Source organism: Henckelia pumila, unplaced genomic scaffold, assembly GCF_033568475.1.
Source record: "Henckelia pumila isolate YLH828 unplaced genomic scaffold, ASM3356847v2 CTG_517:::fragment_1, whole genome shotgun sequence".
NCBI classification, from domain to species: Eukaryota; Viridiplantae; Streptophyta; class Magnoliopsida; order Lamiales; family Gesneriaceae; genus Henckelia; species Henckelia pumila.
In genome coordinates, this window is record NW_027331853.1 from 29,136 (window position 1) to 42,726 (window position 13,591).

The 13,591-nt window shown below is 36.3% G+C and overlaps 1 protein-coding gene and 1 long non-coding RNA gene across 2 annotated transcripts; one reads left to right on the forward strand and one right to left on the reverse strand.

Annotated features, from left to right (window-relative positions):
* Window positions 1-6,519: 6,519 nt before the first annotated feature.
* Window positions 6,520-9,922, reverse strand: LOC140872961 (uncharacterized). The gene is made up of 3 exons (XR_012147949.1): window positions 9,687-9,922; window positions 9,172-9,333; window positions 6,520-6,916 (listed from the first exon to the last, which is right to left on the reverse strand). It is a non-coding gene; the product is annotated as an uncharacterized lncRNA (long non-coding RNA).
* A 324-nt stretch (window positions 9,923-10,246) lies between these two features.
* LOC140872963 (acetate--CoA ligase CCL3-like) lies at window positions 10,247-12,239 on the forward strand. Its single transcript, XM_073275904.1, has 3 exons — window positions 10,247-10,358; window positions 10,439-11,035; window positions 11,299-12,239. The coding sequence occupies exons 2-3, from the start codon at window positions 10,496-10,498 to the stop codon at window positions 12,193-12,195; spliced, it is 1,437 nt and encodes a 478-aa protein (XP_073132005.1). The 5' UTR covers window positions 10,247-10,358; window positions 10,439-10,495; the 3' UTR covers window positions 12,196-12,239.
* Window positions 12,240-13,591: the final 1,352 nt, after the last annotated feature.

The window sequence follows — 13,591 nt, forward strand, 5'->3', positions numbered from 1 at the left end:
AGCAACATGGATATTAGATCAAGCAATGAAAATTCGATTGAGAATGCTAGATTAAGATATGAGACAAGACAGCAGATCAGAACAGATGAATTTTACGATGAATAATCGTTTGAGTATGCCAGATATTCTAGATATGGAATATCAGATTTTGAAAGAGGCATATGACAACATATTTAATATCCATTCAGTTGTCTACACATGTATGACTTACATGTAGTCATTACTTGAAAATTAGTATTGGTGACAGAAATGAAAGCAGATACGACAAAATTGACATTACCAATACTAAAATTCCAGTAAAAAAAGCAGAAAAGAAGAACCCAAGTGTTTTCTGTAACAGATTAGTAACATAAGAGTTGAAAGAATATCAACTTTTCGAAAGATTTGAGTTCGAATCTACTCAAATCGTCATGATTTTGCGATTTATATTGTAGTAGATTTCGACAGATTCAAGAATATGTTGTATTAGACATGTTACAATCATAAAAATTTACCTGTTACGAAGTTAGCAAGATGATCAGATTACAGGAATTATTGAAATCTATTGTCGAGATAGATACTTTAGATTTGTTTTCTAGATTGTGGAATTGATTGTCAGATGTTCTGAGTGTTTGGTTGTATGATATTTCATTATACCATCATCTGATTAGTGGACTATCAGATGTGAGTATCCAGATTTTCGAGGATATGCTCAGATCTATAGTACTAGATTCGGTACTAATTGATTGATTATGTGCCACTTGATTACCATAATTCCTGTGACAGCTATTTGATAGATATAGAGACAATATTTTGATGATTGATTGATAAAAAAAAACAGAATTGTCTTTATATGGAAATGATATTTCAGAAGTATCAGGTATCAGACCAGATATGAGTCAAGAAAAGACAGAGAATGTGAAGATTGATTTGAACAGAATAAGAACAGAGCAGCATAAACAGAGTTAGTAAATGAGCAATAGATATAGATTTTGAAGCCTGAACATAATGATCAGAAAAGAGGTTCTTTTCCCGAGCATCATTTCAGAAAGAGATTACATAAGTGAAATAATAATTGATCCCTGTGAGTATTTGATCTAGCTTATTGATTAATACTCAATCTTGAATTGTCAGATAGATGAATTTTTATCCATATACATTGGCTGAAGAATATCAGCTAGAATATGTATGTGCATTCAATTCAGATAAAACCGAAGCAGATAAGATTTTAATAGAAGCCGACTAACTTATGTAGAGTTAGATCACGAGAAAGAGCAACTTAGATATAAGTTGACTCAGTGATTATATGTTCATGAGAATAGATATGATTGCAGAAGCAATCAGAAAGAAGATTAAGATACGGTTGAAGAAAAGATATCAGAATAAATATCTAAAGCTCAGAGAATTGAAGTAAGTATTAATTCCGTTAGCTATACAGCTTACGAGAATCAGCAGTAAGATCGAATGCGATTTCGAGGACGAAATCATTCCTTAGAGGGTAGGAATTGTAAGGCCCGAAAATATTAAGTTCTTAATGACGGGATTTAAGAGTTAAATTCCGAATAAGAGTGAAAATATGAATTTAAGAATTTATGAAAATTAGAGATTTCAATTTCGGGTCAAAAATATTTAATTTGAGGATTTTTCGGATTTTAAGATTTTAATATCCAAAATTCTTATATTAAAAGATTTAAAATATTTAAATTGATATTTATGGAATTTAAGATGTAAATTCCAAGATTATAAATAACAAGAATTTAATTTGAGGATGAAATACGGGCAAGGACCAATTTGCGAATATTGAGCAGTTCAAGGACTAAAATGCGATGAGATCCGAAATGATTTAATTTTAATCCGAGAATATTTAATTTAATAATTTTTAGAGTTTAAAATTACATTCTAACATTTTTAAATTATTTAGGATTGAAATTGAATTAAAATATTGGCCGAGGACCAAATTGCAATTACTGAAGAATTCAGGGACTAAATTGCAATTAGGACAATATATATCAAAATTGACACAATTTTCCACTCAATTCACGTGTAACCATCAGAAGAGGAAGGGGAATTTCAGAAACCCATTGAACGCCATTTTCAACTTTTCCAAAGCTCGATAAAAATTGATCCGCCCGATAGAATTTTCGATTGATCATATATTTGCGATCACAGCTCCAAGTACTACGTTTTGACGTAAGTTTAATGAAGTTTTAACATGCTTGAATTTTAAGTTGTTGTTAGAATTAATATTTGATTGTATAAACGTGTTTTAGTATATACGACGATAGCATATCTAAGGCGGATCGAGAAAAGATCGTCGTTTGGAAATGTTTTAGAATTTTTAAAGAATTTTTGAAAATCTGAATTTTGGGGCTTTGGATTTCGAAATTGTGTTGAAGAATTGAAGTTGATATTATGTTTAGATGATTGAGAAGATAATGTATATGCTTTTGGAATTTCAGTTCGGGACCGTTATGCCGCTGACTTGAATTTCGGTTGTATTATCACGTTTTGAATTGTATAAGCATGAAAGATGCATTGATTAAGATTGGAAGATTGTATTGAGCTTGTTTATGCTTTATTTCAGAATTGAATGTGAATATATTGAATTCGAATTGACGAGTTCGAGTTCGAATGACTTGAAGTATTGAAGTTGAATCAAAAAAAATACCTTCAAGTAGCTCTGATTGAAATGAGCAGAATTGTATGACCGATTTGGCTAGTTTAAGGTTGATCAGCATTTGCAAGAGTTTTTACAGATTCAAGATGTTTGAATCGCGATGAAAGGTATGAATCGACATTATTCTCGCCAGGTAGAAAAACTCGAGAACGTGGTGGTTTTTGAGTTTTCCTAAAATCACATACTTAAGTGTTTATATGCTTTCATATGAATTGTTGTTTGTTATTGATTGGCTTGATTAAGTAATTTAAGTGTTCAAGATGTTTTACAGTATTACTGCATATAGATTATGTTGCATTCATCTTGAACCCTACCTTGATAAGCACAGAGGGCTGAAAGGCCTAGAGTGCAGATGACGTTTGGAGAACTGTAGTTGAGTGGCATGAAATATAGATTTACTTCAGAGTCAAATGACTCATGGCACGGAATATGGATTTACTTTCAGAGCTATATGACTCACTATAGTTGCACCAAAGTCAGGGGAATTGAGATATTTAACACCACCTCGATTGGGAGAGTCGGTGGTCGGTTAAATATTTTATTTCCCTGGGATCCAGAACTATGATTTATTGATATCAGATTTGATAGCCTATTCCTTGACACATACATTGCATTTATGCATTAACCTAGAGATTTCTATGGTTTAGAATATGCAGTTATAAATGCTAGCATGTTTTGAGATGTCATTCTGGAAATGAATGTATTGATATGCTTGATAAGCTATTACTTTAGATGAATAGCTATGTGTTAAGAATTTAAGAATAAAGTAGATTTCTATGATTACATGTTGTTACATGTTTTTGATAATTTAGAATTATTATAGCATATAGATTCAATATGCTTATAGAGTGTATATGCATGTCTTTCATACTGAGAATTATATTCTCACCGGAGTTATCCGGCTGTTGCTTTGTTTGTATGTGTGCATTGCATCAGGTTGGGGTATGATCAAGTCAGAAATGGCTTGTATTGCACGAGATTGAAAGATTAGAAGTGGAGACTTGTGTTTTTAAGCAGATGACATGTAGTCTTTAATGTGGTAAATATGTTAGAATAACAAGCACCTTTGTATATGTTGTTGTCGAGTATTGATTTATACTTGAGAATTCAAGTATTACAGATATGTAGATTGATGTTTAAATGAATGTCAATTACGTAGATTCATGTTGAAAAGCTTATATGATAGATTATATCATTTTTCAGACTTGAAAAGCTTAAGTTCAGAATTTTTAATACAGGGCACGGACCCCGTGTCAAGGTCTGTGTAAGGGTCCGGGTGGACTCTGCCTTGCAATTCCTTCATTTTTGATTTCAGCCTTGAGCACGGACCTAGATCCAGAGGAGGCACGGACCCCGTGCTTTGGTCCATGCAGGGTCCGGACCGAGGTCCGTGTCTTTAAAAAAAAAAATCTTTTAGCGACGTGTTTTTGCATCGCCAAATGTAAGGTTTTGCGTTGCCAAATATCCTGTATTATTTATTTGATTATTCAGTAAACTAATATTCTGATTGAATATTTCTCTAGTTATTAATTGCCCTGTAAAATTAGATTAGCACCCGAGGTCCCCACAAACAGTGCCGGAGCTCCACCTGGTCTTGAATCTCTCTGCTCAAACCACATAAAAATCGAGCCATGGTCGCCTCATTGTCCTCCTCAATATTAGTTCTAATCATAGTAGTTTCCAACTCCTTATAATAATCTTCTACGCTCCTCGAAACTTGCTTCAAATTCTGCAACCGCCTGAACATCTCACGATAGTAGTGATTAGACACAAACCTCTTTCTCATAACCCTCTTCATCTCATCCCAATTCTCAATATACCTCTCACCACATCTCCTCCTAGTATTAACAAGTTGATCCCACCAAATAAAGACATAATCCACAAATTCAACTACCGTCAACCTAACATTTTTAAGCTCGGAATAGTGGTGACAATCAAACACAAGCTCTACCCTCTTTTCCCACTCATGTATGCTTCGGGATTTGATTTCCCATGAAATGAAGAGATTTTCATCTTAATACTACTAATATTTCCATCCTCTCAACCCTCATCAGTATATCCCACGTACCGCTTCTCTCTTCCCTCTACCAAACCCATGATTTCTCTTTTCCCTCTCCCAGTTCTCATTAAAACTCTCATCATCTCCACCAACATTGTAATCATCCTCAATTTTCCTATTTTTAGTCTTACTCCCACTCCCACTCCCACTCCCACTCCCAATACCTTCAAGCATACTTACCCTCTCACGTATTGGCTCTAACTCGGCCCTCATTATCCTTTCTAATGTTTCAAATTGAACGTTGGAAAATCCTAGGTTCGAACCTGCTCCTCCTTCTTTATATGAATTTTTATCAGTCATATACCTGCAAGAAACGGTTAATAATAAAAAATTTTCTCACCCAAATTTTCACAAGTCACTTCCAAGAGAATTCACTCACACTCTTTTTTTTGTTCACTCAAATATATTAAAGGGCTTATGCTTTGTGGTCTTTTGTGTATCAAACTCACAAGTTTAAAACGTGTAGACACTTATAAATTGATTCACGTAGACCGCATTAAAACAAGAAAAATGACCATGGAAATTGGAATAGACTTTGCACCCAAGGATAAACAAAGACAAAAAAAAAAAAAAAAAGATTGACCACAAGTTATTTTTTCTTTTTTTTTTTAAGATTCTCTTTAATTTTTTTTGGTTTTTTTTTGGTTTTTTGTTTTTGATAATTTGTAGCACAAGAAACAAAACTTGGACGACAATATGGACAGAAACGACACAGAAATTCAACAAAGAATAGACTCAATAGAAGAACGAAGAACGAAGAACGAAGAAGAATCAAAGACATTGAAACGATACTTACTTGTCTCAAAACATTTGCTCTTGATACCAAATGATATGAATATTTAATGGCATGAATAGCAAACACAATTATAAGAAAGAATCGAGCCATCAATTCAGTAACAAAAAGAATCAAAGTTTTTTTTCCGATCTTTGAAATATGTAAAAATTTGGATATTCACCCCTTGTTTAAAAGAAACTAGTAACAAATAATCACGAAAAACAATTGTGATTCAAGGGAATCTTCAAAGAAATTTTCTTTGACAATCCACGGTGAAGAACAATCGACAAACACCACAAAGTTGTTAAACTTTGATAAGTTTGATTTTTGGCAAAACAAAAGTTTCAATAAAATTCTAGATAGAATTTTGATAGAAATTTCAATAATCTGAATAATGCTATTGAATAATGAATCAATCTAGTGTTTTATTGTTTACAACTTTGAAAGGTAAAAGATAACGCAAAGCATGCAAAAATATAGTTTCCTAAAGCTCTCAAACTCTCAAAAATAGGAAATAAACATAAAAAATAACAAAATTCACCAAACACGCACAAACACGCCGCACTTTGTGTGTGCACGGTCCCTGGATAAGGGTCCGGACGTAGTTCCGTGTGCCCACGATGATTCGAAACTAAAAAACACGATTATGTATTCTCATGGCATGGACCCAGCCACCACACTGATGTGGCACGGACCCTGGGCAGGTCCAGGATCTTCCGGGAGCTGATTTCAGGCGGTCTCGAGCATATCTTGTCTCCTTGATCTTCATGCACTCGAATCATGTTAAAACATCTTCCAACTTGATTCTCATGCTCCTCAACACTTTCAAGAATCGGTACCACGCTTGCAAACATTCCTTGGAGTGTTTCCTTGAATCTCTTGCTTCGACCTCTCGTCATTGGTCTTTGTGGCAGCTCCAACGGATCCCTCACATGCTTAGCAGCTTGATCATCATGCGAGCCAACCATGTTCGCATCACCCGTCATATTAATCACACTTTATTTACACACGATCTTAATTAATTAATAAACAGTGAAAAGTGAGTTAAAAATTTGGTTTTGAACTTATAAAAATTTCTACATGACTTCTCAGTAAATAGGACAAAGAATCAACAATCGCCCTCAACAAACACAAACATATAAACAAGTTCCGCATGCACAATCACAACATAAATAAACCAAAAATATCATAGAGTCGACAAGTCTAGATAATAACATAATACAATCGTTTTAAACACTCTACATATAGAATATAACTACTCGGGACATTCTTAGTAAAAGTATAACTCCAAATAAATACATATAATATCTAAGAGACAACACCACGACATGGTATGCACCTAAAAATGACAGAATTCACTCTTATAGAGCTCTGGTACTTCCTGATGCTTCCTTTCAAGCATCTAAAGTCAAATCACTTGTGTCACCTGTCATGTCCATGCACAAAAGACACGATAATGCAAATTATGCAATGGAGCCATATATGACATTAAAACGCAATGATATCACGCATGAATGCAATGCATGAACAGGTACAAGATATCATGATATCATATAAATCAAATTCTTTATATATCATACATAACATGCTTGAGTTTATTCGTGCCTCAATGGACCGTGTCTAAAGATATGGCTCCACTCTCGATGCCAGCGACTACCTAAACTAGACGGGATTGAGGTGTCCAAACATCTTAGCGACACAATATATTATCATATAACATATCTCAATCGATATATAATTTGATCTCAATGACAGAAATTATCAATTGATATGTTTGGTGGTATCGATATCTCTAACTAAAATAAAAATGTGTATGGACAAAAAATATACATTTTATATTGTTTTGCATATCAATTACCAACTGATAATATGCGAGTCATCATATAATATCACATAAATCAACAAAATTGCAGATAAATCATATATACATCGTCACATGCCTCTGTTAGATATATTTTCATATCTCTATGTACCTCAACCAAAAAATTACAAATCATTTAAATCATCGAGAAAATCTTGGTAATGTCAACTCAGACAAATCACTTGAATATTAAATTTAATTGGTTTTATTATGATATAAAAATTTCACAATCATTTAAATTCAATTAAAGTTCCAACTTCAACTATTTAGGCACTTAAATTTATAAAATCTCAATATTCAATCAAAATATAAAACAATGGTTTCTAGCTTAATTCGTCACAAATATTATTTTTATCTTTAAATAACGCGGAACTAATATTCAAGATATCAATGTTCCTAAATTTCCGAACATCGCATTTTATATCAAAATTTTTCATAATGATTTCCAACAATTATATTTAACAATTCTAAGGCAGCAAACTATCCGATACTTAATTCATACTACTCGATACTTCAAAAATCCCTAAGATATAAATATTTGAAAATTCATTCTTTACCTCAAGTCATCGTAAAGTTCATTCCTACAGTCAAATATACAACAAACATCAAATATTTTACCAAATGGTTAAAATCTACTAACCGTACAGCCTATAAATCGAACCTCAAATACTCCAAAGTCGAAGCAAAGTTTAAAGCACCGAAGACCGGCGGTGGAAGAAGCGGTAAAAGGCTGGAATCGCACAAGAAGTGAAGGAAAGTGTCTGGTATATTGGATCTCAAACAAACACATCAGTTTGGGCTTGGTCATGGGAAATGACTCAATTTTTTTGGACGTGGGCCGCATCTAGTTTTCTGGCCAAGAATTAGTTAGGCCCAAATCCAATAGGTTCGTAAACAGTTTCCGTTAAAAGAAAATTGTTGAAGCAGCTCAATGGTATAAAAAATATAAAAGGAAGGGTTTCTGGTACAAAGTGTAGATCCAAGACAGATTCAATATACATACATTCACTTCGAATTTTCGAGTATTCGAGTAAGAATAGTGATTCAAGAGCAGCTGAGAGATTAGAAAGGAGCTGGAATTACAGAGGGATAAACATGCATCAAAGTAGTAGAATAGAGCTCTGAAACTTGTTGTTGATTTAAATCTGTAATCATAAACTTTCTGGTTGATATTTTTTGCGGCATTCTTGTATCAGATTTGTTTGGAAATAGTGGAAGGGAAGCCTCCCGTGGATGTAGGCTCGTTTATAGCCGAACCACGTAAATATCGGTGTCGTCTTACTTTCTTGCTCTTTTCATTGAGTGTTGTGATCTAGGCTATTGTTCTTGTTGGTTTATCATGGAGTGATCTTTCTTGTTACTTGCGGTTGTGATAACTAAGATCGATTCAGGAATTAGAGTTGTGTTTTTTGAACTGTTGATCCTACTGAATCCTAACAAGACGAGCCATGACCGAATTTTAAGTTGCGATATTTCTTCGCAAAAGTGGTATGAAAAGAAAGCTTATGCTGGATTTACAAATATATAATTACTTTCGAAAACCGATCACAGACGGAGGAGTAAGGTGACGATAAGCGGCGACAATGGTGAGAAGAAAAGAAACAGAAGACTTGGTTGAAAGATGAAGAAAGAAAACGATGGAGAGAGATAGAAAATATATTGACGAAGAAGATAAACTTTTTCCAAACATAGGATGTGTGTTTTGGAGTCATCATTTTTTAAAAAATTGTTTTGGGTTAAAACTTGACTCGATAATTGTGTTATTAAATTAAATTCAATTGTGTATTTTAATATCGTCTATAAATTATCAATGCACAAACCTGAGAATGGAACCATCAGAATTAGCAGAGACAGCCCTCGCCTTACTCTCAAAACAACAATCAAGAAGAGCTTCCCCATCCGTCTGAGCTTCTAATCTTAGCTCACGTTTATCCACATCGTATAGACGAAGATTCCGTTCAAAACACATGATGCATGCCACTCTTAAACAAAACAAACCCAAAAGTTCAAATTACAAAAACATAGGAGATGTGAAAAATTAGAAGCAAACATTCAATATCATAACTCAAGTGCACATCATTCGAACATCTAAAAGATAAACTCTAACAACATCAAAAAGCCAATATTCAGATCCCACGGCATCTGAAATATGATTATGGAAATTATGTAAAATCAGTGAAAATCAGAACAAAACAAGAATTGGTAGCAATTCACCAGCAAAAACCAAAACCCGTGTCCATACAAAAAGTCCCAAAAAAAAAACAACTAAATCCACAAACAGATAAAAAAATCTCAATTTTATAAATCCATAATCAGTTTTGCAGCAAAGAATCACCTGCGCTGCAAAGATAAGCGGCAATGGTGGAGAGAGCAGCGTTGAATCCAGCTAGAATCGCCCGATCAAAAGATGATCGATCCTTTTTGGGAGAGGAAAAACTTGGCCGTGAGAAATGAGAATAGAAGAAAAAATCATGTTTTACTGATTTTGGCCGAATTAAGATCCGAATTCCACCGTAGACAATGGATCGGGTAATTTGATACTTGTGGTGGGTAGCCCATCTCACGAGCATAGATCCGTGAAACTGTTTCACATGAGTGTTACTCAAAACAAATACATAGCTTTCTCAAAAATAAAAAAAAAATAGATAACATTATGATACATAAAGAATTATTTCAAGAGGTGGCAACTCAAGTCCACCTGTCCGTCCCACAGCAAAAAGAGCAACTTGGAAACCTTCCACTCATTTCCATAACACATACCAATATTTTTCATTCGATCAGATCAAATCAATCGATGGCGGAGAATGATATCGACCAACTACCCAAGAACAGTGCTAATTACACCGCTTTGACGCCGCTCGGGTTCTTGGATCGGGCTGCCACCGTGAATCCAACCCAGAAATCCGTGATCCATGGATCCTTGTCTTTCACGTGGCTCCAGACCTACAAGCGTTGTTGTCAGATGGCATCGGCCCTCACCAACAGAGGCGTCACCGTTGGTTGCACAGTAAGTGAAAAGCTTGCTTTTATTTCTTGTTTTTTGGTGGAATTTTGAAATATATATATATATATTTAATTAATATTCAGGTAGCTGTAATTGCACCCAACGTTCCAGCCTTATATGAAGCTCATTTTTGAGTTCCAATGTCTGGGGCTGTACTGAATGCAGTCAATATTCGTCTGAATGCACAAACAATTGCTTTTCTCCTTGGACATTCTCGATCCGCTGCTATAATCGTGGATCAAGAATTCTATACCTTGGCAGAGGAAGCATTGTCCATCATAAAGGATGATAAAAGTAGTAAGGACAATTTTAAGCTTCCGATTATGATCGTTGCAGCTGATAAAAACTGTGACCCAAAGCCACTCCAACATGCACTCAGAAAAGGGGCAGTGGAATACGAGGATTTCTTGGAATCTGGTGACCCTGAATTTTCTTGGAAACCACCAGAGGACGAGTGGCAGAGCATTTCTCTGGGTTATACTTCTGGCACCACAGCTAGTCCTAAAGGGGTGGTGTTGTACCATAGAGGGGCTTACCTTATGGCTTTGAGTAATGTAATCGTATGGGGAATGGGGGAAGGAGCTGTTTACTTGTGGACTTTGCCCATGTTCCACTGTAATGGTTGGTGTTTTCCGTGGACTCTTGCGGCACTTTTCGGTACAAGCATATGCCTTAGACAGGTAATTAATTTATGCATATAAAATGCTTATGTGATATAGCTTTTAGTCTTCACCTATGCTTGCTGATGTTACGGAATTATTACTCCATGTAAAGCTATTCTATTGCTCCAGGCGGGTTTCTATGCTAGCCCTTTTGTTTGGTTGGAGATCTCATGAACTTGTTTTCAACTTCCTCTAATTATTGAATGAATGAATGAATTTTTCGCATTCAAAAAAAGGAAATGTTTTTGTCTGCTAATCTCTCTTCTGTTCTGTGTGTCTAGGTTACTGCTAAAGGCGTTTATTCAGCTATAGCTAATCTTGGAGTGACCCATTTCTGTGCGGCGCCAGTGGTTCTCAATACTATTGCTAATGCACCCGAAAATGAGTCCATTCTTCCCCTTCCTCGTGTTGTCCATGTAATGACAGCTGGTGCTACACCACCTCCTTCTGTTCTTCTGGCAATGTCCCAAAGAGGATTTCGAGTCACTCACACTTATGGTCTTTCTGAAACATACGGCCCCTCCGCCGTTTGTGCATGGAAGCCCGAGTGGGATTCACTATCACCGGTAGAACAAACACGATTGAATTCCAGGCAAGGTGTCCGATACGTGGGGCTAGAAGGCTTGGATGTCATCGACACGAAAAGCATGACTCCTGTACATGCGGATGGCAAAGTTGTGGGAGAAATTGTGTTCAGGGGGAATGTTGTGATGAAGGGCTATCTTAAAAACCCCGAAGCAAATCGAGAAGCTTTTGACGGTGGTTGGTTTCATTCTGGTGACATCGGTGTGAAGCATCCCGATGGGTACATAGAAATCAAAGACAGATCAAAGGACATAATTATATCAGGTGGAGAAAACATTAGTAGCGTGGAGGTAGAAAATATTCTGTATCAGCACCCTGCAATATTCGAAGTGTCGGTGGTGGCCAGGCCGGATGAGCAGTGGGGTGAATCACCTTGTGCATTTGTGACGCTCAAGGAAGATGCTGATGCTTCTGATAAGCAGATGTTAGCTGATGATATAATGAAGTTCAGTCGAACAAATATGCCTGCGTATTGGGTTCCAAAATCAGTGATATTTGGACCATTGCCAAAAACGGCCACGGGGAAAATACAGAAACATGTTCTAAGATCCAAGACAAAGGAGATGGGGCCGGTCAAGAAGAGTAGATTGTAAATAGCCATCTTTGGCAAATGAGTTTGATGTAATAATAAGGATATATTTTCCCCATGATGGTTTAATTTAAATGATCTTGTTTTCTGCTTGATCGATCATTAAGCTTCAACTTTCAACGAGGTTATTTTGTTCCACCTTTTGGAAACAAACCAACTTGTTAATTTCAGAACACACAATTTGCAGGGAAGGTTGACAAAAGCCACTAAATAATAACCAAAAATGGCCACTAAAGAATATCATTGGGGTAACGAATGTTTTGTTTTTGAAGGAACAAATCCATTAGCACCAACAATTCAGCCTTCAATAATAGCCCTATATATATATATATATATATATATAGTTTTTCTATCCTGCCCACCCACCGTGCCCACATAATGTGCCCACCATGAGGTGGCACTCAACTATTGGACGCACAATTCATCACATCCAATAGTTGAGTGCCACATCATGGTAGGCATATTAGGTGGGCACGGTGAGTGGGCAGGATAGCAAAATTGTATATATATATATATATATATAAAGATTTGTTCCCCTGCACACTAGTGTGCAGGGGAATCATGGGCGCCAGCTGTGCGCCATGTGTTATTTTTTTATAATTTTTTTTTTAAATTTGAAAATTTTAAAGTATCATCTTCCTTATCACATCACCTTCTTCACTCATCTCTCTCTCAAATAACAACCCAATATAACTCCATCCTAAACACAAGACCATCGCCGACCACTCTCCCTGGACACGGTCAACAGCCCAGCTCGCCATCTCGCCTGGGCACCACCGGTCGACACAGGACCATCTTCCATCTCGCCATCTCGTCTGGGCACCACCCAACCCCTCTGCTAGCTTCTCCTTCCCGCCAACTCCGGTCATCACCATCGCCCAGCATGGCATCTCGTCTGGGCACCACCCAACACCTCTTCTATCTTCTCCTTCCGGCCAACTCCGGTAGTCTCCCAACATTTTCAGATCTGGAAAGTTCTCGACTGCTCATCGACCGAAGCTCGATCCTTCTCCACCAGATCTGGGAATCCATGGCTGGATATGGACATAGTTGCCGTCGGGCCGGTACAGGAGGCAAAGAAGGAAGAGGAGAAAGAAAAAAAGAAAAAAGATTAGAAGGAAGATGAGCGGTCATAGCAAAAGGGTGGTGGCGGCAGCCAGTGAGAGGAGAGAGAAAAGGGGTGAGAGATCGTGAAGTGATGGATCTGGGACAGGGTGGTGGGTGGTGGGTGATGGGAAGGCTGAATTTCAAATTAAAAAACAAAACCAAAAAAAATAGGAAAAAAAAAAAGACACATGGGGCGACAGCTAAGCTGGCACGAAGTTGTAGGCAAGAGGCGGCCAACATCATCTCTAATTTTACTTCTCTTCTTTTCTTTTTATTTTTGGATTTTTAGTAGA

What these genes read in the sequence shown, in the direction of transcription:
- LOC140872963 (XM_073275904.1), top strand. Translation starts at nt 10,496, where the DNA reads ATGTCTGGGGCTGTACTGAATGCAGTCAATATTCGTCTGAATGCACAA. An exon ending in CAAGCATATGCCTTAGACAG is followed by an intron (nt 11,036 to 11,298) that starts GTAATTAATTTA and finishes CTGTGTGTCTAG; the next exon opens with GTTACTGCTAAAGGCGTTTA.